The sequence below is a fragment of the Paramacrobiotus metropolitanus genome, unplaced genomic scaffold (assembly GCF_019649055.1).
Source record: "Paramacrobiotus metropolitanus isolate TYO unplaced genomic scaffold, Prichtersi_v1.0 Parri_scaffold0000022, whole genome shotgun sequence".
Lineage (NCBI taxonomy): Eukaryota > Metazoa > Tardigrada > Eutardigrada > Parachela > Macrobiotidae > Paramacrobiotus > Paramacrobiotus metropolitanus.
Genome location: NW_026570242.1, coordinates 145,805 through 167,105, shown reverse-complemented (window position 1 = coordinate 167,105; position 21,301 = coordinate 145,805). Strand labels below are relative to the sequence as shown.

At 46.2% G+C, this 21,301-nt stretch overlaps 4 protein-coding genes and 1 long non-coding RNA gene across 6 annotated transcripts; 3 read left to right on the top strand and 2 right to left on the bottom strand.

The window, feature by feature from the left end:
- The first annotated feature begins 3,041 nt into the window (after positions 1-3,041).
- On the top strand, positions 3,042-10,615 carry LOC129586751 (uncharacterized). Of its 2 annotated transcripts, XM_055480131.1 has the most exons (11): positions 3,042-3,206; positions 3,270-3,518; positions 5,534-5,860; positions 5,955-6,950; positions 7,078-7,286; positions 7,929-8,034; positions 8,263-8,336; positions 8,407-8,473; positions 8,536-8,968; positions 9,030-9,348; positions 9,803-10,615. In XM_055480131.1, the coding sequence occupies exons 4-11, from the start codon at positions 6,731-6,733 to the stop codon at positions 10,388-10,390; spliced, it is 2,016 nt and encodes a 671-aa protein (XP_055336106.1). In that variant the 5' UTR covers positions 3,042-3,206; positions 3,270-3,518; positions 5,534-5,860; positions 5,955-6,730; the 3' UTR covers positions 10,391-10,615. The 2 variants fall into 2 exon arrangements, with proteins under 2 accessions (XP_055336106.1, XP_055336105.1); XM_055480130.1 differs by lacking the exons at positions 3,042-3,206; positions 3,270-3,518 and adding an exon at positions 4,622-5,443.
- Positions 3,851-5,126, bottom strand: LOC129586752 (uncharacterized). Its single transcript, XR_008690201.1, has 2 exons — positions 4,549-5,126; positions 3,851-4,400 (listed from the first exon to the last, which is right to left on the bottom strand). It is a non-coding gene; the product is annotated as an uncharacterized LOC129586752 (long non-coding RNA).
- A 2,886-nt stretch (positions 10,616-13,501) lies between the features above and the next one.
- On the top strand, positions 13,502-14,104 carry LOC129586841 (baculoviral IAP repeat-containing protein 1-like). Its single transcript, XM_055480307.1, has one exon. It carries the CDS (start codon positions 13,502-13,504, stop codon positions 14,102-14,104), a length of 603 nt encoding a protein of 200 aa, XP_055336282.1.
- Positions 14,105-17,972: 3,868 nt separating this feature from the next.
- Positions 17,973-19,310, top strand: LOC129586840 (uncharacterized protein F54H12.2-like). The gene has a single exon (XM_055480306.1). It carries the CDS (start codon positions 17,973-17,975, stop codon positions 19,308-19,310), a length of 1,338 nt encoding a protein of 445 aa, XP_055336281.1.
- A 510-nt stretch (positions 19,311-19,820) lies between these two features.
- LOC129586902 (uncharacterized) lies at positions 19,821-20,970 on the bottom strand. Its single transcript, XM_055480394.1, has 2 exons — positions 20,210-20,970; positions 19,821-20,154 (listed from the first exon to the last, which is right to left on the bottom strand). Exons 1-2 carry the CDS (start codon positions 20,933-20,935, stop codon positions 19,906-19,908), a joined length of 975 nt encoding a protein of 324 aa, XP_055336369.1. The 5' UTR covers positions 20,936-20,970; the 3' UTR covers positions 19,821-19,905.
- Between the last annotated feature and the right edge of the window lie 331 nt (positions 20,971-21,301).

The window sequence follows — 21,301 nt, the reverse complement described above, 5'->3', positions numbered from 1 at the left end:
ACGTAATGGGCTGGTACGGGAACTGCAGTTTTTAATGGGATAAGTCTGCAGATTTTGGCAGAAACGATATGTGGGTAGGCGTGTCGTTAGTGCGAATCCATTACGGTAACCCTAGACTTCCATGGTAGCGGTGACTGAGACCGTGGTTCATTATGCTGAGGAAGCCCGTAACAGTTACCATCGCTCGTTACAGCAACTAAAGCCAGTCACGAAAATAACAAAAATCAATCTGCCGCACTACAGATCGGTGCGATAGCTGTTATTCCCACGGTAATTTCGAATTATTACGTTAAAGTACGCAAATTTTGAGTTTGATTTTGTCCAGTTTGCCCCCAGTTATATGCGTGCTATCTTATTGTGTGCGTGAGGCGGCTTTGTACCGTTGCAGAAGGCATTAAATTCATTATTATCAAGCAACAAATGTCCCTGTAACGCAAATCCGTAACCTTAGTTAAGGCTCAATTTATTAGTGGTGGCCCATTACAACAAACCGCTGTGTTAACTACAACCAATTAAAGTAACGTCAGCCAGCTGCATTCGCGATAACCTCTTGCAGTTCGGGTGAGCCGAAGTAAAGCAGTCACGATTTTTGCTTTCATTGTTATAGCTAACAGTCACAATAACGCAAACTTAAGCCAGTTAAGGCAAAAAGCAGTGAAACACGGATAAATGCATTAAATGCAATAACTGCAGCTTTGTACGCTCACGTTATCTGTTGAGGTAACGTGATATCCCTCATGGTAAATAAATTGTAGCTTAATAGTTGTAGCACCGCCATTGTGTCACAGTACCCGCGGCTCGTTACGACAACATTGCGCCGTTACGCCTTAACGTGACATTATGGTCTTTAGTCGCCTGCATTAGGAGAAACGTCATGTTAAACGTTATCTCATAATATGCTAAAAAGAGCCCATCTTATTCAGAGATGACGCATAACGCTGATTACTGCAACACTAACGTGCACACCAAAAATCAAGAGGTATAGTTTGCTGTGTAAGCACGTAAGGTTGAGAAATTTAAGCTCGTAGAATCGCGGTTGTGTGGTTTCAGGAACTGTGAAGTCACTAAAGGTCACTCGGCGACCCAAAGGTCAGGGTCGCCGTGTCTTAGAACCGCAGTTTCGGGGTGTCGGGAACCTAAAGGTCACAAAGGTCACAGATGGTCACACGGCGACCCAAAGGTCAGGGTCGCCGTGTCTTAGAACCGCAGTTTCGGGGTCTCGGGAACCTAAAGGTCACAAAAGGTCACACGGCAACCCAAAGGTCAGGGTCGCCGTGTCTTAGAACCGCAGTTTCGGGGTCTCGGGAACCTAAAGGTCACAAAGGTCACTAAAGGTCACACGGCGACCCAAAGGTCAGGGTCGCCGTGTCTTAGAACCGCAGTTTCGGGGTGTGAGGAACCTGAAGGTCAAGGTCGCCGTGTCTTAAAACCTCAAAGTGCTTATATTGAAAAAAACGCGGGCTCGCTTCGCTCGCCCGCTCGATTAGGAGTAAATAGTATTATTTAACAAAAGTTTTTGCAGATAAAGCTGCAGTTCTCAAGCCAGAAAGGTTTAGGAACATTGACTGCCATCAAATTACACAGTTTTAGATTCAAAAATTCCTCGTACTAAGTACTTTTAGTCGTGATCATGCCTGTTTGTCGCGGTTATACTCGTACGTTGATAGAGTGAAAACAACTGGTTACAGTCAAAAAAGTAACAACATGCAAGCCATATCTGATTGCTTTGTATTGTAAAATGTTGCAAGTGGACCATCGACAGATCGGCCTTGAAAAGCTTCCCAAAACCACATGTACAGAGGGTTATTCAGCCAAGTGTGGACACTTTTTGGGAAATTTCTCCTTAGCCGTCGCACGCTCATTTTACTTTTTTAAAAATTTTATCAGGTAGCCACAACATCCAGTCATACTTTAAATTCAATCGAGTCACGATTTTCTCATCCTGTAGCTCAGGAAAAAATTAAGTTTGTCCCCCCCATGTTGGCAACAGTTGACCAGTTCAGCCATAGGAAATGGATTCCCTTTATTTAAAATTCATCTAAAATTTGGATTTTCGCCATAACCCGTTGAAAACCTGTCGGGGGTTTCGAGCAATCCTTTTTCTGAAGGAATTACTAGTTTTAGAGGATTGGGAAGCTGCATCCTTGTTTACTCAGCAGTGCTCCCGGGAGCACGTCTCGGGTTCTGGATGACTTCTTCTTCCCTGCCAGGCTTGATCCGTGGAGCGTCTTTCTCGACCAATGAACATTGTAAACGGTAGAGAAAGACCTGTTTTACAACTTTAGTTTATGGAGGGACGGAAAGGATAGCTATAGTTCCGTGCATAAGAGTTCGCGCAATGGGCATGGCTCCTGCGGGTCTCTTCCTGTTTTCGCGTTTTTTCCAACCGTCCTACCGCAAGAACGCGCAAGAATATGAAATCGTTCTTGCTATAAAAAATATTCGGATCGTCGTTTTTCGCAATTAAAACCATGCAGATTGGAAAAATTGACGATCCTTTTAAGGCCAGGTGACCGAAAGCCAAATTTTGACTGGTCAAGGGTTAGTAGTCTGAGACTTTTGGTTAACAGACAATATCGCGAGCATTTTTCGCTGGATTTTCACCAAAATTTGCAAAAAGCATTCAGATTAGTTAGTCGTCATATTGAGATGCTTATGGCATCATTTCTCTTAAAATGAAATTTCTAAGGAATTTTTTTTCGAAGTGTCCACACTTGGCTGAATAACCCTCTGTACTTGCACAATGGTGAATGTCGTCAATGTTTTCAGAAACTGATTCCGTACGTGCTTGCTTAAAGGAACTTGCTAAATTTTAACTACTATTAAAAGTTTGGAGACGATGCAAAATTCACTTTTGCTATCTCGTATATTGTATACAGTGCGTTCGCGCATTTTTAAGAGCAGTCAAAAATTACGATTCTTTTATTGTAATATTTTGCATACTCGTATAGATATAACGGATTACCTTTGCATACGTAATTCAAGGTGCGACTGCTTTAAAATACGTAGTAGCGATGTGGTTTCGTTATGGGTGGGCGTATACTTGTCATATGGACAATGCATTCAGCACTCACCAGTACTTACTTGTTGTATTTCTGTATTACGATAAATGATTATTATGCTTCAACGTGCAATGCGCCGCATGAAGAATTTTGGGTGTGATAATGGGACATCTGTTGCTTTAAAGAGAACTCCAAAGCAATGCAGTTGAGTCAAGCGATTAATTTTTTGATATCTAAGAATTCTTCAGTTTATGTTTTATGTCCTAGTGTGCCGTGAAAGCTTATTGATTTACAGTCAAAAGGTCGACTAGGGGACGGCTGCGTCAACCACATTCCAAACAAGGCATATGACATAAGCAGTTATACTCTGTCACTTCCTGTTATTCTACTGCCATTTACCACCGTCATTACGGAAGTCCGACCCAGCCCGAGTTAACCATGCCCTCAGATAAGGAGGCTTTCCGGCCGTCACCAGCCAGTCTGTTCTTTTGCAGCAGTCTTGCATTCGAGCTATAGGTACTCGTACCACAGTTGCGGTTGCGGCCACGTTGTTTAAGACGCTCATGGTTAAAATACGCTGGTGATGCTTGGTTGTTTACCATCGGCACGAGCACGGTACCGTGGCCCGAGTATATGTACACCGTAGACATATGACCTGGACACATATAGTACAGGTCACCTTTCCCATAGGGTGCACTGCGTAGCACGCAAGGACTCAGTTCGTTGGCAATATTCACTGCAGTATATCTTTTTTACTTTAATATCTTTTTTCCTTTTTGCAGTATTGCAGTATATTTTTGTTATTAATGTTGTAAAACGAGTTTGAAACCCACACCTCTAGAATGGTGTTCTGGCACTTGATTTTATTCGTCAGCCAGATCGTATAAGTGCATAAAAAAGCTCACGTAAACATGTACAATTTGGAAAACAAAAAATACCACCGTTCTGATCGAATAACCAAATACGTGTACAGCACTCACAAGCTTGTAAACGATCTGTCAGTATTCTTTTGCTCTTGAATATAAAACTGAAGTGCCGTTTGCCTGCTTAAAACTACATGCGCGCCAAAAGAAATTACTGCAACCGCTGTATTGAAAGCGCCCAAGAGAATTTCCCGGTTTTTCTCAAAAGTCTGATAAGTCTCTGATGGCTTTGGTGCTGTTCCCAGTTGAGCTCTGAAAATGGCAAAGACACCGTCGGCAATACCGCCCACTGCCAGTAACAGGGAAATGATTTTGATGATTAGTAGTCGAATTAAATTGCGCTTCAAGGTTAGGTTAGCCATTGGACAAAATGACTGGTTATGGAGAACTGGTGACAACACATAGCTTATGACGACTACGGTCAATGTCATCAGCCACTCCCACACAACCAAGGCTGCTCCAATATAAGTAGGCCCTGTAAACAAATACTGTAGATCGATTTGCGTGTGTTTGCATTCGCTTTAAAGATCAAGCTAATAACAAGAAACATAAAATAAAGAACAGACAGAAAATGCTATAACATTTGTTGCGCTGTAACCGCTTCCATTAATTGATACTCGTACCGATGGCTCGCCAAACAACGGATCCGAATATGGCCACGGTGAAATGCGTGGCAAGCATAACCCATAACAAAATATTCAGTGCCTTTGTATCTACCGGTACCAGTTCAAAAACAAATGATTTTGACCGACGGCGACTATCTGTACTGGCTGCGGGCTCCGGAATATCGAATGATTCGGGCGGTGCCTCTTCAATGTCAATATTGTCGGGATCTGCTGGATCAGCTGTTATGCTGATTTCCCGATTGAACAAGACCCTTCTCTCACGCTGACCGTAACTGGCTCCGGGAAATGACCTTTTGGAGAGATTCGATGGGCGATCTTTCGAAATGATTGGCACTACAGGAACACTTGGTGATCTGGTCAATGTACGAGAGTTGGACATGCTTGCACTGTCAGGCACAAACACGACAGGCGATACAATCGCAGAGGCTAACAGAGTTTCTGTATTCTAAAAGAGTTGTTAACTTGATACCAAGTTTCTCTGTAGTGTCAACCATAGACTGGGTTCGGTTTTCATAAGTTTCAAGATTATCTTCATGCTAAGATTACTGTTAAACCTTAAGTCAAAAATTGTTTACGCTGAGCATTCTCTAGCTATGACATAACGCCACTTATCATAAAATTATGACAGAGGTCTTTCAGAGTTTCTACCGCATGTGTTTCCTCGAACGCTTTGCGAATTGCTCGTCTCCTGTATACGATCCCGTGAGCTTATTTGTATTTCTTGTACTGTGAGTCTCTCCATCGATTTCAAAACACGTGCTTATATTAAACACCACGCGGAGCTCACTCTAAGAAGATCAAAAACGACAGCGCACTCCACTGTGATCATGCCTGCAAATACATGTGTTAAATGAGGAGCCTTGACCTTTCTAGCATAAACTAGTTAATGCACGTATGTATTTTACCTATATTGCACGCAAGTCGAAGCGTTTTTTCTTTAAACACTGGAAATGATCTAGAAGCAAAAACTTTGCATTTACAGAAAAAATGCCACTGGCTACCTCAGAAGCCGAAAAATGCGATCGTGCTGTACAGCCCAAACCGATCATCAAAGTTGTGGACTTTGATGAAAGAACGATAAAATCGACATCCTTCAACGAGGAAACATGCGTTCTGGTCGGGCCAACAAATTCACTTGTTCCACCGCGACCTGTGCGATATCCTGCGTGCAGGAAAATGCCCAGCCGTGTGGTTGTTCTGGATGAAGCATCGGTACAACGAAAAGCGGATTTCGAGACGCTCTTGTTGAACTTGATGCAGGGTCATTTTGCGTTAGCGCTTTTGGGCTCTATACTCTGGTGCATTTTTGGTAAGAAGTAACATCCATTACAAAGCATTTTTAAATTTGCAATTTTAGTTGTTCATTTTTATTTAAATGTGGTTAATCCATTGCGTTTTCCTAGGCGCATTCATTCCGATTGTAGCCATCAAAACATCCGCATCGTCATCACGTAGCCAATGGCTATACTGGTTGGTATCCGCTGCAGCCTACGTGGCCGTGGCACTGGTAGTGTGGCAGTGGATCTGCATGTTTGTCATTGGTTATTCTCGTTTCCGCTTCAGCAGAATAACAAAGAAACTGCTTCATCTAACCGGGAAAATCTCCTCGGCGGATATCAAGTATCTAAGAATCTTCAACTCCATGGCGACTGGAGTGTTTCTCCTTGCGCTCGGCACATCTTTCGAAGGAATGTTCAGTATCATTCGCATACACTCGGTGGAGTTCCAGACGGAAGAGAAGTCCAGCATGTTTCGTGTGGTATACATTTTCTGCACAACGAAAGTTGTCTATGGCCTTTTTGTAGCCGTAATCAATGCGCATGTGTTTTCCAAACAGATCACATACTTTCTACGGCGCCGTGAGTTAGCTGTCGCTCTGTCGCAACTGGCGTATAAACATTAGAACAAGGATGCGCATTCTGCTTGCCCAAAAATAGTGCAAGTAAATAAGCATCCGCGTGCCTTTTTTTAGGGATTTCGTGTTCGATTGATTTAAAGCAGCAGTGTCGTAATGTACGTAATTCCCTGACAGCCATACGGTTACTACTATTAACGGCTGTTCCTGCTTCCTAATAGCTTCTTGGATGTCTGATGTTTGCTAGATTGTCAAGCTGCGGTAATATTACATTGTACAATATTTTTAAACGCGGCATATGATTTGGCGGCACATCGAACAGTTATGATCCCGAAAGATACAGAACGAGCATGCACTTCCGTGGTTGTGACATCTGACAATAAACTACACTCCAACCCTGGTGGGCCATTCCGGTCGTCGTGGGCACTCTCCCTTGAGCAAGTCTCCGCTGAGAAGGCCCAGGCGTTCCAAAATCTGTTGCTACAAATAGCCATTGGCAACGCAGTCCTGTGGTTTTTCGGAGCCACTCTTCTCATTACTGTCGGTACGGTAAAATTAAGCTACAACTGCTTATGCAGCTGCACATTGCACAACGCATAAGCATTACTTACTGTATTTAGGGCGTACATGAATGCTGTATTTGCCAAATGTTTAATGATTCACCTGTGCAGGTTTCGAGCATGTGGAACTAGCGTTGGTTGGATGGGTTTCGCTGATTTGCTGCCTCACTTTCGTGGTCCGTAGCCGCAGTCAGACAACCAGGCAAGAGATATTGACCGTCACGCGCACGCATCACATCTTGTACACGGATGTTTTTGCGCTGAAACTATTGGCCGGAATGGTCATCACATCCGCCATGCTCGCACTGGCAACACTGTCGGTGAGGATAGCCGTCTTCACACAAACATTCTAGCAGCAATACGGACTGAGGCCCATAGACTCGTATGTTAAAATTTCCCGTAGACTTTGTATAGGACTGTTTGCCATAGACTGTATGTTATAACGATCCCGTAGACTTAGTGTAGGACTGTTTGCCATAGACTTGTGTGCAGGACTGCCTGCCATAGAAATCTATGGTTAAGGAAAAACGGAACCACTGCTGGGCGGGTGGCAGTTATATTTGACTTCCACCGTAAATACTCAAATTTAAAATTGCAATATGCAAAGTATGCGATGAGCTCGCCACTTGCGATTTTGTGTTGGTTCTCGGATTTTGGCTAGTGTGACAGTTTTGTTTGCTGATTTCTGTTCTTTGCCAGTCTGTTTCTGACCTCACGATATCAGCTGCAGTAGTTTTTGTGGAAACTGATTGTGTGTTTCCATTAGTTGTGCAGCTCGAAGCATTCTCCCATTTGGATACTCAGACGCAGACGGGATTACGCAGTTTCTGTCGTGAAACCTCATCGTGGAATCACCCGTGTTGACGGCCTGCATCGTTGTTTGTTTGTGCAGCAATATTGTTTGCTTTTAGGCAAATATTTCGCTGCCACCACCGTATTTTATCTGTGCTGTTGTTTTGCAGCATCGTTGTGATCGGTGCAGACGGTTAACTGCGCGGTCTCTCCTTCACACACGTTCCTCATCCTTCCCGAATTTCTCCTCGTCTTCCAAAAGCCACTCAACGAAAGGTAAGCCGCCTTGCTATGCATGTGGTTTGTGTTTAATTGTTTTTAACACTGATGGATTTGTGGCAAGTGCAAGTGGAGTGCTGTTGTTGCTTTTCGTATCTTTATCTTGTCTCATATTTAATATGTGTTCTCATGTTCTCTCATGTTTTCTTATTTTCTCTCATGTTTTCTTATTTTCTCTCATGTTTTCTTATGCTTTCTCATGTTATTTATGGTTTTGTTTTGCAGAAATGTTGACAGTCGAGGTAGCTGTTCCTTTCAAGAACTCCACCGTCACAATCGGGGTTGAAGGTTCCTACACGGTAATTCGTGAACCGAAACAATTCAATTTATTGTTTGACGCTGGTTTTCACGGTGTTGTGGCTTTTGTAGTTGGAGCAAATTCGGAACATGATCTCTGCAAAAATCCGTGCTCCTGTTGAGTCGATCGAGATTGGCGGTGAGAAAAAATCAAAAGTCAAAGTCGTACAAAGTAGTGTTAATTCTTTACATTTCTTGTAGGTGTAACACACTATAGGAACTGGACGACGACGAGGCTCAATAAGACTCAGTTTGCGCCGGGCATGGTCTTAATTGCCTTTGAGACGCCCTCTGGACGCCATAGCCCAACACATTTCTCTCCGGCGCCAGTCAGTCCTGCGCCATCGGCCTCCGTCTCGGCCCCTGCTCGGGTCTATCAGCTGGTCCATCCGTACCGCTCACCGTCACACGCCAGATCTTCGGCAGGGTCCATCCCGTTGGCACGCTCGCTTTTACCAGGAGCCCGAGCCACGTCCCGAGCCGTGTCTAACGCTGGTTCCACGGGGAGCCGGCCGAGCCGCCCTGCAAGCGTTATGGAGCCTCCGCCAGCACCGGCCCCGTCACGCAGCCGTTCACCGGCAGAGTCCGTAGCTAGCCGTACACGCAGCGCTCGTGGTGCCTCAGATGCCAATCGGTAAATAAGACATTTCTTCCGTTTTGTAGATGGCCCTACTTAATAACAAGTTGTTCTGTAGGTCCGCACCGGCGGCAAAGCCTGGAAAGCAGCTGATTTCACTGCGGAACAACACCGGCTCTTCTCGGACTCCCGTCACGGCACAGCCTGGTGCATCAGCGGCGTCGGCTGTGGGATCTGCTCGCGCTCTCGACGGTGATTATCCCGTCGACGTTATCCGGACCATTGTGGTCGAAAACAAACGTCTGCCGGTAGTCACGTTTACGGATTGCCTGATGGACTGGCCGGATATAAACACCGAAGAGGTGTTCTTCGAGGAGTCGACTGCCAAACTCGAAGACCTGGTCGATCTGCGTCGAGAAGGGACGGGATATGCTAAGGTAGTTTCCAGTGAACAATCAGCATGTACCCTATTTTAAACCCCCTCGGACGTGTCTGTGGCCAAGTCCACGGACCCGTCTCTGAATACCCCCTCACAAAACCCCTCGGACGTGTCTGCGGCCAAGTCAACGGACCCGTTTCTGAATACCCCCTCATAAACCCCCTCGGACGTGTCTGTGGCCAAGTCCACGGACCCGTCTCTGAATACCCCCTCACAAACCCCCTCGGACGTGTCTGTGGCCAAGTCCACGGACCCGTCTCTAAATACCCCCTCACAAACCCCCTCGGACGTGTCTGTGGCCAAGTCCACGGACCCGTCTCTAAATACCCCCTCATAAACCCCCTCGGACGTGTCTGTGGCCAAGTCCACGGAACCGTCCTGAATACCCCCTCATAAACCCCCTCGGACGTGTCTGTGGCCAAGTCCAATTCCTAACTAACTCTTTTTTGCAGATTGCCGAAGATACCGAGGCACGGAAAAGAGCGCATCAAGGCACAAAGTTCTTCCAGTGCCCGTTTTGCCTCCAGCTTCAAGGAACTCCGGGTCACCCGGACAACATGGTCCGACATGTGTTCGGAACGCAAGGACAATTTCCCTGCAAAGACTTCTGCAATGGTCCGTTCCGTTCGGACTATCTTCTCGGCAGAATTGCGTTGGAAGCACTGGAAGTGCCGTTCCCTTATGTCTACAAAGATGAAGACAATAACATCATCGACCGACAGTTTCGCGAGTGGCCGGAATCCACAGCAGACATTGTCTTGCGAATCCGGCCTGAAGATGAAGCCGATGCCGAGCGGGCGCGCCGGGACAACAATGTGGTTACGGATGATGAGGACGAGTCGGACGACGATGGCGGAGCGGACGAGATGGACCCAGCGGCCGGAGCGGACGAAGCGGACGCGGAGGAGAAATCGGATGGTGGCGTAGGACGGTCGGGAGGCCAGGGACGAGGCCCGCGCGGTGGACGACGAGGCCCGCGCGGTGGACGACGAGGGAGGGGCGGTCGTAATGCTCCACGTGCTCGACCTCAACGGAAGTGAAGAGCAGTTGGTTGCGTATTCGTGCAACAACTCTAGCCATGACTTTTTGTATATTCTTTTGTTTTGGTTCATCCCGTGTTTAAGGGAATGGTTATCACTGTATTACTTCTTTTTTGTAAAACATGTTATCGTTGTACAGTGTGACAAATGAACGGTCTGTTTTGTTTTCAAACCGAAGAAACTGCAACGTGCGAAACAATCACGGGTCGAACGGTTGTTATGGTTTTCAGTTCAACTGTAAAATTTGTACGTAAAATATCACCATAAAGAATTAAACGGTTCATATTTTATTAAAATAAATTCGGTAGCATTGGTATACGCACCTTGTTGGAATCCAAAGTAAGTACTTCGCTTTTACTATTATTTTGGTCACTTTAATTGCATGGTTCATCTTATTAAAAACTGAATGAAACATTAAATTTTAAGGAAAAACAAAATTACTAACAAAAACTCTGAACCAGGTGAGACGCCGAACACTAAGCCTTCTGTAAATAAATTTCTACAAATGAAATTTAATGTAAAAAGTGCGAGAGGAATGGAATTTCTCAGCGAACTGCACATTCGACAGGTGGCTAAAGGTATTGCAGTCAGCAGCTATTCATGCACTGCGCCACAAGTGCAGTTGCTTCAGCGATCGGTGACCGAAATATGAAATTATACAGTGAAAGTGACCGTAGTATAAAAAACAAAGCAGTCCTCAAAAAAAAAACCTCTGAAATAAACATTTTGATTATTTGGTAAATTATTAGAACAAATACTCAGCGAATCCAGCTGCCATGATGTTGTTCCCGCGCATTTAATCTTAAGTGCACCCGTCACTAATGTGACGTAACGAAACAATAGCAGAAGAGAAAAGGGGCGGAGCGAGCGCAACTCAGCTCCCACCACACATTATCTTGAGAACCAGAATTCGAATTTCGCTCAAGTTCTTCATTCTGAATTCATTGCAACCATGACCGGAACGATGGATGACTTTGAAATTCCTAATTTTTTTGATTTCGACTTCGACAGTGTTATTAGCGTACAACAGCCTGAACTTGGTAACAATCCTGTGGACGCTGATCAGCAATATGCATTTGATATGCAGCAGATGTTTGCGGAGCTGGCTGAAAATGCTGAGGATTCTCCAAGTACGAGCGATATGCCAGCAATTGTGGAAGTGTTGCAGACCGGGTTTGCCGCAGTAGCTGACGAAGTCGGTAGCGGAATGCAATGGGATCAGTTGTTTGCCATATTGGGACCAACTTCAAATGAAGCACCTGTTGCTGACGGTACGTAAACACATTTTGCTTGGTACCCTAAAGACAGCTCGATTTGTCAAGTTTTCTCGTCACAGTAGATTTATTACTACTCTAGTTCACTGATTTGTAGAGGGAGTGGGTGTTGCGGGTACTATGCTGTTTGGGAAGACCACGCTGCTGCATATCCTGAGAGACAACCGAAACGAAGCGCACACTGTACGCCTGGAAACGCCCAGAGATAACGTGGAGATCACCAGCGATCAATTCGTAGCGTTTTTGGAGTACATGCTGTCCTACAAGAGCAAATTCGATTCGCGAAATCCATCACCGAATCCCGTTCAGGAGAAGCGCCCATCTTCAGACTTTCAGTGGGACGTCCTCGGAAAACCTTTGCGCGGGGGCTTCAGAAAACAACTCTCCGGAAAGAAAGAAGTTACATTCCGCATCGAGATCGCTGCCACCTGCTTTCGCACTATCCGCATGGAAGTCTTCAAGAACTTTCGGTTTGCGACTCCCGACAAGCTTCTTATACTACTGAGCAGCTTTGTGTCGGTCATGAACCGCGGCTCGGCGGGTGAGTCATGTACCATTTTATTTATTGATTATCTCTATCTCGGTGGTTTTGCAGAATTGCCGATGTGGTTCTGGGACCAGTACATGGTCGAACTGAATTGCGAAATCCAGCTATTTCTGCCGGATTTTTTGAAGCAGGATCTACAACTCCGTGTGAAGGAACAGCTTCTTAAACAACTGCCTAATGGTTGTTACTATGGCATTTTGTTCAAGTATTCCAGTTTCTTGAGAGATTACAATTTGCAACAGTTATGTGATCTACGAACGACAGTATTGAAGCGATTTTTACATAAAGTTGACATGTGAATAAATCATGACAGTGTGCCGCTCATTTTATTTTTAACCAGCCGACCCCCTCGGGGACCCCCTCGGGTATTTTCCAAGTACAAGCATTCACAAACAGCTGATGAACTTAAACTACAAATCAGTTGCTTCCGGAGTGGTGTCGACTTTCACGTCCAGCCGTTATGCTGCAAAACGCACAGTCGGTAGTTTCTCTTAAAACAATTAACGGGTTTCAGCTTACCGCGGTTATATTGCGAACAGTCTGGTTCCAGTGGTCTGTCTGGAGCACTTTTCCAAATGCATCCAAAATTACGAAAAACGTAAACATCGCAAACAATAAAAAGTAGAAAACGGCGACAACAATTTTCTCCAGCCGCTTTTCACGGCGATTCATGTCCGGCATCATGGCTTGGAGGTTTGCCATCGCCGAAAATTTTTGTAAACACGATTGAACATGAGTGAGCTGTGGGGGTTGGCTTAAATGTATGGAAAAGAACATTTTCACAGGAGTAACGTGTGCAAAAAAGTTAAAATGCGTGGCACAGAGATGATATAAAGTCATTAAGCCGGGCACAGTGAATCTTCATTTTCGTATTCAGGTTTTTTTTGCAATGGAGTCTTACGGTACATGTTCCTATAGCACAGTCGAAAGCCGTCTTCTGACATATCCAGTTGAAAAGTTTAATTCTCACGTCCGTATTCCCCGTCGGTTGGCCGAAGCCGGTTACATCTACGTGCCCGACCAGGGTTGTTTCTGCGTCAAGTGTTTCTGTTGCGGTCACCGTCTGGCGTCCGCCGACTGGGGCGACGATTTCTGGAAGGAGCACGCGACATACAATCCGGACTGTCGGTACTTGCTAGCCCTGCGACCGGCTTACGCGGCAAAGCTTCGGGATCTAAATCAGTATTGGCAGGAGTACTAACTGAATGTGCGTTTTGATTATGTTTATCCCAACGGCAGTGCTTTGATGAACTTTGTTTTACAGTACAAATGGCTCCTTATAATCCTCGGATGGCTCACTACCTTGCCCGTCTAAACAGCTTTAACCATGTCAAGAACTGGCTATTTACTACGCAGACCAAGGAAGACATGGCGGCGGCCGGATTTTCCTACACCTGGTCCAACCTTATTCACTGCTACCACTGCGGACTGGGATTGAGGGATTTGCTGCCGTACGAACAGGTTGATGTTCACCATGCCCGCTACCGCCCTCATTGCCCAGTGGTTGTCAGTCGTCTTGGTCTGGAAGCCATTGAAGAGATACGCGACCTTGAAAAGAGAGCCAACGCTACCAGTTACCGTGTCAAAGATTTGTGGGACCGGCAAGGACCGAGCAACGGCTTTATTTGTTTCTGCTGCGAAGAAGACGCTCTACAACCTCCCAAAGACATGAAAACGACCAAGGAGCGCTTGGCATCCTATCCAGACAGCTGGAAATCCGAGATCGTCCATCCAGTGCGACTAGCTGCAGCTGGATTCCAGTATAATTGGGGGAACACGGCCGAGTGCGTGTATTGCGGACTGGTAGTGGACAACTGGGAAAAGGGCGACGATCCGGAGGAGGTCCACCGTTCCCGGCAGCCTGAGTGTAAAAGTTTGTGTTGTTTGTATTAAAGCACATTGGTTCTCTTTTCAGTTCATCAGAGTCATCATGTATAGTGTTTTAAAAGAACACCCGCGCTTTCAGGCGCCCTTTGGCATGTGTGTTTGTGGGCCCACAATGTCGGGTAAAACGCAGTTTGTGTTGTCTTTAATTAAAAACCGCGCGCAGATGATTTGTCCGCCTCCTGATCGAGTAGTGTACTGTTATGGTGAATGGCAAAAATCATTTGATGAAGTGCAGGATTCCGTTGATTTCATCAAAGGCATTGAGACCGTCTTTGAAACACCAAATTTTTTTGACCCTAATCTGCACACGTTGTTGATTATCGACGACCTGGCTAGTGATATTTGTACAGATGTACGCTGTTCAAACTTGTTCACGCGTGGCATCCATCATAAAAACGTTTCGGTTGTGTTGCTGTTGCAAAACCTTTATAAGCAGGGAAAGTCAATGAGAAACATCACGCTCAATTCCCAGTATCTCGTTTTATTCAAGAACGTGCGTGATATAAATCAGATTAAATTGCTCGCGCGCCAAACCGGACTCAATCAGCTGACTGAGGCGTACCGCAAAGTTACATCGGAGCCGTATGAACCGCTCATTATTGATATGCGCTCGATGTGCCCAGAGTATTTAAGGGTAAGATCACACTCACTTCCGACACAGTCTATGCGGATATTTGTGAAAGCCAATTCCAATGATATGCCGAAACCATGTCGGAACGCGTGAAAGCCCTTGCCCCATTTCTAATCACCTTGAAAGGCCTGAAGCCGAAACAGCGCCGCGTCTTGATGGGATTTGTCAACAAACCGCAGCTTAAAGCCTTGGAGGAAATTGCCGTCAACATCATCAAAAATACCGTCAGCCTCCCGCCCGCCGATCTTGACAAGTGCAAACGTCACCGCAAAGCATTAAAGCTGTTAGCGCTGCGACGGTATCCAATGAAAGCCAAAAAGCGGATTTTGCAGCAAGGCGGTTTCTTGGGTGCCATTCTACCTGTTATTGCCGGTGTACTGACCTCGTTAATTAGTAATGGATGAATACTTTATTGTTCCCCGCCGCGTCATGGAGGAGCGACTCCATGAAAAGATTCAAGTCAACCGCGAGCCTCCGGAAGCCAAAGCCGTTGTCTCATTGGACAAATTAGTGGCCGAAACCCTTCAGCGAAAAGATATAAGCGAATACGAAAAAGCCAGTCAACTATCTTGTATACTGGAACGCTTCCTTGCTCTAAAACAAAAAGCGATGCCCGATGAAAATCCTGTTGAACCACCCAAATACGAACCGCCAGTGCCTCCACTTCTACCGAAAAAACCTCGACCTAGCCGACCCAAGGAAAAACCCGATGAACCAGTACCCATTCCGCGCTTGCGTTCGCGTAAACAGCAAGGAGGCATGAAGCGCAAAGTTAACTGGATAACGCTGTCGTAATGTCTGGATTTTTGCCGTCAGTTATTCGGTTGTGCCGATTTTTCAAGATCAACTGTGTTTCTAATTGTTGCAACGATGGATCGCCTGATGAAGAGATACCTAGACCCCCGTCATCCCGGAAGTTTTGGCGGCGTCGAACGCTTTCGAAGAACACTAAAGACCAGAGCGAACAAACGGAAAGCCGAGGAGATGCTGCAAGAGATCGATGCATACACTGTCACCAAAGAAAGCCGGAAACGATTTCCACGCAATCCAGTGGTAGTTACCAATCTGCAGCAGCAGTACCAAGCTGATTTAGCCGATTTGTCCAAATACTTCAAGGAAAATGATGGCATCAAATATCTGTTGTTTGTTATTGACTGTTTCTCCAAAATGCTGAGCGTCCAAGCCTTGAAGACGAAGACCGGCAAAGAAACACGTGACGCTCTCCAAAAATCCTTTGAAGAATTGGGTCGACCAGAAAAGCTACAATACGACAAGGGTACCGAAGTGTTAAACGCAACTGTACGGGCGTATCTCAAAGAACACGACGTGCAATTCTTTACTTCACAAAACGAGGATGTGAAATGTGCCATGGCCGAACGAGTGATTCGAACGATTAAATCGCGGATTTTCCGGCTATTTCGCTACCGCGTTAGCACCCGGTACATTGACAAATTATCAGATTTTGTGCATTCGTACAATCACTCGGTGCACAGCGCTCATGGAATGCGGCCCATCGATGTCAAGCAGGAAAATTCGCTGCTGGTGTACAACAAGATGTACCCGGCTGTGAAAGTGAAAAAACCACGGTACAAAGTTGATGACGCAGTTCGTATTTCCATCCGGAAAGGCAAAGTGGAAAAGGGATACACGTACCGATTTAAGGAGGAGATATTTTTTATCAAGCAAGTTATTCCGCACCCAGTTCCGGTCTACCTTTTGAAAGACTATCAAGACAACACCATTGACGGAAAGTTTTACGAACCCGAGTTATCGCTGGTCCGCAACGTTCCTGAGAAAGATCATACTGTGGATTTCATTGTCAAACGCCGTGGAAAGAAAGTTCTAGTGCGTTGGTTAGGTTACGGACCGGAACACGATCAGTGGATTGATGAAAAATGTTTGAAGGTGCGCCATTCTACCTGACGCTGCCCAGTGATGTGGCTACCGATCCTGCTAACACGCCCTCTAATTGGACTACCAAGCTAAAACATCCAATCACATTGAAAGGGAAATGGGAAATGGCACTGGTGGAGCTGCAGTATCTCAATTCTTTTTATACTTTGCCCGTTGAACAAAAAATCCAGCTGGATGTTGTGCAAGAATTTTACGTGAAAAAAGATGGCGAATTTATTGGAACTCCAAGATATGTCAGTGTCCAAAAAAGCATTGTTGTGCCACCGGGTAATTACAAGAACGCGGAGTTGCTTCTGCAAACCATTAATTCTTTGGCTCCTGTCGTTAAATCTTACTTGCTGGATGGAAGAGTGACAGAGGACAAGAGTGCACTGCCCAACAACAAAATGTTCGAAGTGCAGTTTTTTACTCCAACCAATCACAAGGTCAAGCTGAGCATCGGAAATGACCGGGTATCCATATACTTTCCACCTGAATCCTTAACGCTGCAAAAGATTCTGGGTTTCGATCAGAGCACATTCGAACCCAATCTTGCTGCTGAAACTATTGACACCTCCCAGGGTCAAGCAAGAGCGAAATACTTGGCATTCTGGGACAAAGCTCCACCACCACAAGTAACGACGTTCATCTCCGACCGGCCTGTCAACACTTTGCTGGGAAACCAGAGCCTATTCGTTTACAGCGATGTGGCTGACTATAGTTTGATTGGAGACACGGCGGCGCAATTTCTGCGTGCCGTACCTATTAGAGGCGAAGTGAATCAGACTGTGGAAGCACGTTTCGACATTCCTCATTATGTTCCTGTTCTTCGGCAGCATTTCGAAACCATTAAACTCATTATTGCCAACGATCTCGGAGACGAAGCCAAGTTCCAGACCGGGAAATCACTTGTCAAGCTGCACTTCCGCCCGCAGCGGTTATATTGAAAATGCCTTTTGTACAATACGTGCCTGATCCTCGGCGCTACGACGACGTGTTCGTCAGCCAAACTGGAGGAAGCGCCCTCATTCGGTATCGCGGCACACTGCAGAACGGTTCCGGCCTCCCACAGATTCTCAAGAGTTTGTTCGCCAAAATATCATCATTCGCCAAGCCTATAATCCGTCGAGCCGCCCCGCATGCCAAAGCTGCGTTGGATGCTGCCACGCCCCATTTGCAAGAAGCCGCTACCGGGGCCATTAAAGAGGTTGCTGATAGAGCTAAAGAGAGCATCAGTAAACGCTTAGCACCCCAAGAGGGAAGTGGTATCCGTAAGAAACGCCGTGTTGTACGCAACCGACAACGCATTAAACGCATTCCTCCGACCAATATCCCGGATTACTTTTAACCATGGCCCTGCTGATGATGGAAAACTCCGAGCCGGCAATGCAGCTGGAGAATCAGCTCTTTGCGTTACCAGCCACGCTAACCGATCGGTGGCGCACCGAGCATGAAAAGTTGAACCCCACAACGATTCTTACGGACAATGGCTCGGCTGGCGATATCAATTTCTACATTCCGCCCAGCACAGCCGGCCTACTTAGCCTGGCAGATATGATTCTCGAATTGGAGGTTGGCATCAAGGTAAAGAAAGGAGCTGCTGATTGGGCCTTGATGACCAACAATGACAATGTGGCCCCTGTCAACAATTTTATGCACTCACTGTTTTCATCATGCCACCTTACCGTGGCGAATCGACTAATTTCGGATGCCGCGACATTTTACCCATATCGGGCGTACATGGACTCGACACTCTGCTATTCGGTGGATGCTCAAAAATGCCAGTTAACATCAGCCGCATTCTACCCCGACACCGCATCTAAGATGAATGACGACAAAGACAACAAAGGCGAAGTCAATCGCAAAGCCTTGTTTGCTGGCGGCAACTATGTGCAACTCTCTGGAAAAATCTTTGCGGACCTGTTTGACCAAAGCAAACCGCTATGTACCGGCGTGCCCATCAACATCCGCTTGGTAATGAGCCGGCCAGAATTTTGTTTGCGAGTGTGGGATACCGATGCCACCAAGCAGTTCAAACCGTTCATACGCAATGCGCGCTTATCGATCCGCCGCTACATTCCGGCGCCAGACTTTATGACGGCTGTGGCCGCGGAGATGCTGAAAAAGACTGTCAAGTATCACATTGAACGTGTGGTGATGCGGGTGTCGGATATTCCCCAAAAAACCCAAAGTACCGTGGTGAGCAACCTGCAAATCGGGCAGATTCCCAAAGTAGTGATTATCGGATTCCTGGAAAGCGATGATTTTCACGGCAGCCTTAAAACCAATCCCTTCAATTTTCAACATTTCAACATCACTCAGATCAGTGTGGAGGTGGACGGTCAGAGCTATCCCACAAAGCCTTACACTGCCGATTTCGGGCGGTCACAGTCACTGGAGTGCTATGACGGTTTGTTGGACACTTGTGGATACCGAACGCATCCGCACAACAGCCTCAATTTTAATCGGACCGCTTATAATAATGGCTACACATTCTTCGGCTTTGACCTGACACCGGGACATACCGGAAGAGGACCGCTCACTTTGGTGAAACAGGGCAATTTAAGCGTGTCGGTCAGCTTTGAGAAGCCTCTGGATAAAACGGTCATGATGGTCGCCATGTTGGTGTACGACAGTATTATTGAAATAAACCAGCATCGCCAGCTGATCGCGGACTTTTCAACATGAACACCGACCAGATTCTGAATGCACTGCAGTCGAATCCGGCTACAAAAACAGTGCTACGTGGAGTGTACGCCAGCAACGAAGTGCCTAGTGAGCTTTGGCCCTACCCTGGAGCGGCGGTGGTCAACATTGATTCAGCGGACCAAGACGGATCGCACTGGATTGCTTTCTATCAAGAAGAACATGGCCTTTTGGAAGTGTTCGATTCGTTTGGGAGGAAACTGGATTCGTATTCAAAAGACTTTGCTAATTTGATTTCGTCAAACCGGATAATAGAGCAATCCGAACAATTTCAATCTGAATATTCTACCGTGTGTGGACAGTATTGTTTGTTTTTTATTCTTCGGCGTGTCAGTGGCGAGTCTTATACCAATATTGTGCATTTGTTTACCGATAACCGAGCAAGCAACGACAAGATGGTCTGTCAGTATGTAAATTCTTTTTTTGACATACATACAAAAATAGTTGACGGTGCATTTATCCGTCAGATATGTAAACGCATTACAGAAATAAAATGAGAAAAAAAAATCAGACAGCGGTTGATTAAATAGGAAACAGCAGAAAGCCAAACAATACGGAAGAACATTATTAACAGCGGTTAAATAAGCTTAGCAAACATGGCACGAAACTCCAGAGCATTAAGTTCCAAATACCCTTTAACGTCCAATCCAATAGCTTGCCCAATGTCCACTTGATCAGCTTCCAGCAGAACAGCCTCCACATAGCGCGACTCCAAAATAGCTTTTTCAGCCGCAGCCCATTCGTCATCGTCGGCACTCCCGCACACCATCTTGCCGTTGCGTCCACGCATCTGGTAGATCAGCTCCGTGAATTCTTCAGCCACTTCCTGTACAAAACAATGCACATGGACTACTGCACATGAACAGGGAAATGAAACTCACTTCTTTCAACTTGTCGTAAGCCAGAGCGGACTTCAAGGTCTTTGGCACGTGGTTGGCTTCGTCCATCGCGAAGAGCTCTTTCAGCAACGTCATGTCCACCACCAGCTCCTTCAGTCCTTCGTAAGTCTTGAGTCCAAAGGTCACACCCGCTTTGGTCGGAATGAGGTCCCCGTTGTTCCCAAGTGTATAACGACGGACGGTGGCCGTGTTGACACGGTTGTAGCGCCCCCATCCAAAGTACAGTCCACTCTCCAAAGCATACAAGGGCGTCAACTTGCCGTCGGTACCGCTGCTGAGCTGGGAAATCTTGTCCAGGTCGGCCTTTCCGCTCATAATCAGGGCACACAGACGCATGAATCCGGGTTTCTTGACCGTGATGGACTTCTCCAGGGTTCGGCGGTAGGTGTCGTCGCTCTGTTTCTTCCATTCACCAATGACGATGGCGGAGACTCCGTCCTGGAAGCGGGCGTAGACATACTTCTCGAAACCAATCTTGTACACGTTGGAACCTTCATGGGTAAATGCAAGGCGGGGATGCTTGGTGACCTCTGCTTCTTTGAACTTTTTGGCCAGGTTTAGCTTGGCGTCGTCCATCTCCGGAGCGCGGCGCTTGGCAAAGGTACGTGGCTTCAGCGGCGTAGCAGGAATCTCACGGGCGGCTCCGCTGGTTGATGGCTTCGGGGACATGGTGCGCTCGGACGAAATAAAATCGGGAATAAACTCCATGGCGTTGATGCAGAGAAAACTGTTAAAGAAAACTGAAAATGTACTGAACAACTAACGTAGCAATCTATACTCGCTAGAGCTTTTTATGGGTTGCCCGTCATCCGCAAAGTTCGTAAGAAGGTTTTTTCACAGCACCTTGCTGTGAGTTTCAGGGAAACTTTGCACTCGTACGTGCGCATTAAGGATTTTTCACCGGTTTTTCATAGCGTTTTGCTACGCGTTTTAGGGAAAGTTTGTACCGGAACGTACGTGAAAAGACTTTTTTCACCCCGTTTTTCGTAGCATTCAGCTACGCATTTATCAAAACTTGGACCCACGCCAAAGTATAAAAGAGCACGGCTTTTAAGTTCAGTTGGTTCAGTTCAA

What these genes read in the sequence shown, in the direction of transcription:
- LOC129586751 (XM_055480131.1), top strand. Translation starts at nt 6,731, where the DNA reads ATGATCCCGAAAGATACAGAACGAGCATGCACTTCCGTGGTTGTGACA. An exon ending in CAAAAGCCACTCAACGAAAG is followed by an intron (nt 8,035 to 8,262) that starts GTAAGCCGCCTT and finishes TTTGTTTTGCAG; the next exon opens with AAATGTTGACAGTCGAGGTA. An exon ending in GGGTTGAAGGTTCCTACACG is followed by an intron (nt 8,337 to 8,406) that starts GTAATTCGTGAA and finishes TGGCTTTTGTAG; the next exon opens with TTGGAGCAAATTCGGAACAT.
- LOC129586841 (XM_055480307.1), top strand. Translation starts at nt 13,502, where the DNA reads ATGGCTCACTACCTTGCCCGTCTAAACAGCTTTAACCATGTCAAGAAC.
- LOC129586840 (XM_055480306.1), top strand. Translation starts at nt 17,973, where the DNA reads ATGGCCCTGCTGATGATGGAAAACTCCGAGCCGGCAATGCAGCTGGAG.
- LOC129586902 (XM_055480394.1), bottom strand. Translation starts at nt 20,935, where the DNA reads ATGGAGTTTATTCCCGATTTTATTTCGTCCGAGCGCACCATGTCCCCG. An exon ending in CTTACGACAAGTTGAAAGAA is followed by an intron (nt 20,155 to 20,209) that starts GTGAGTTTCATT and finishes TGTTTTGTACAG; the next exon opens with GAAGTGGCTGAAGAATTCAC.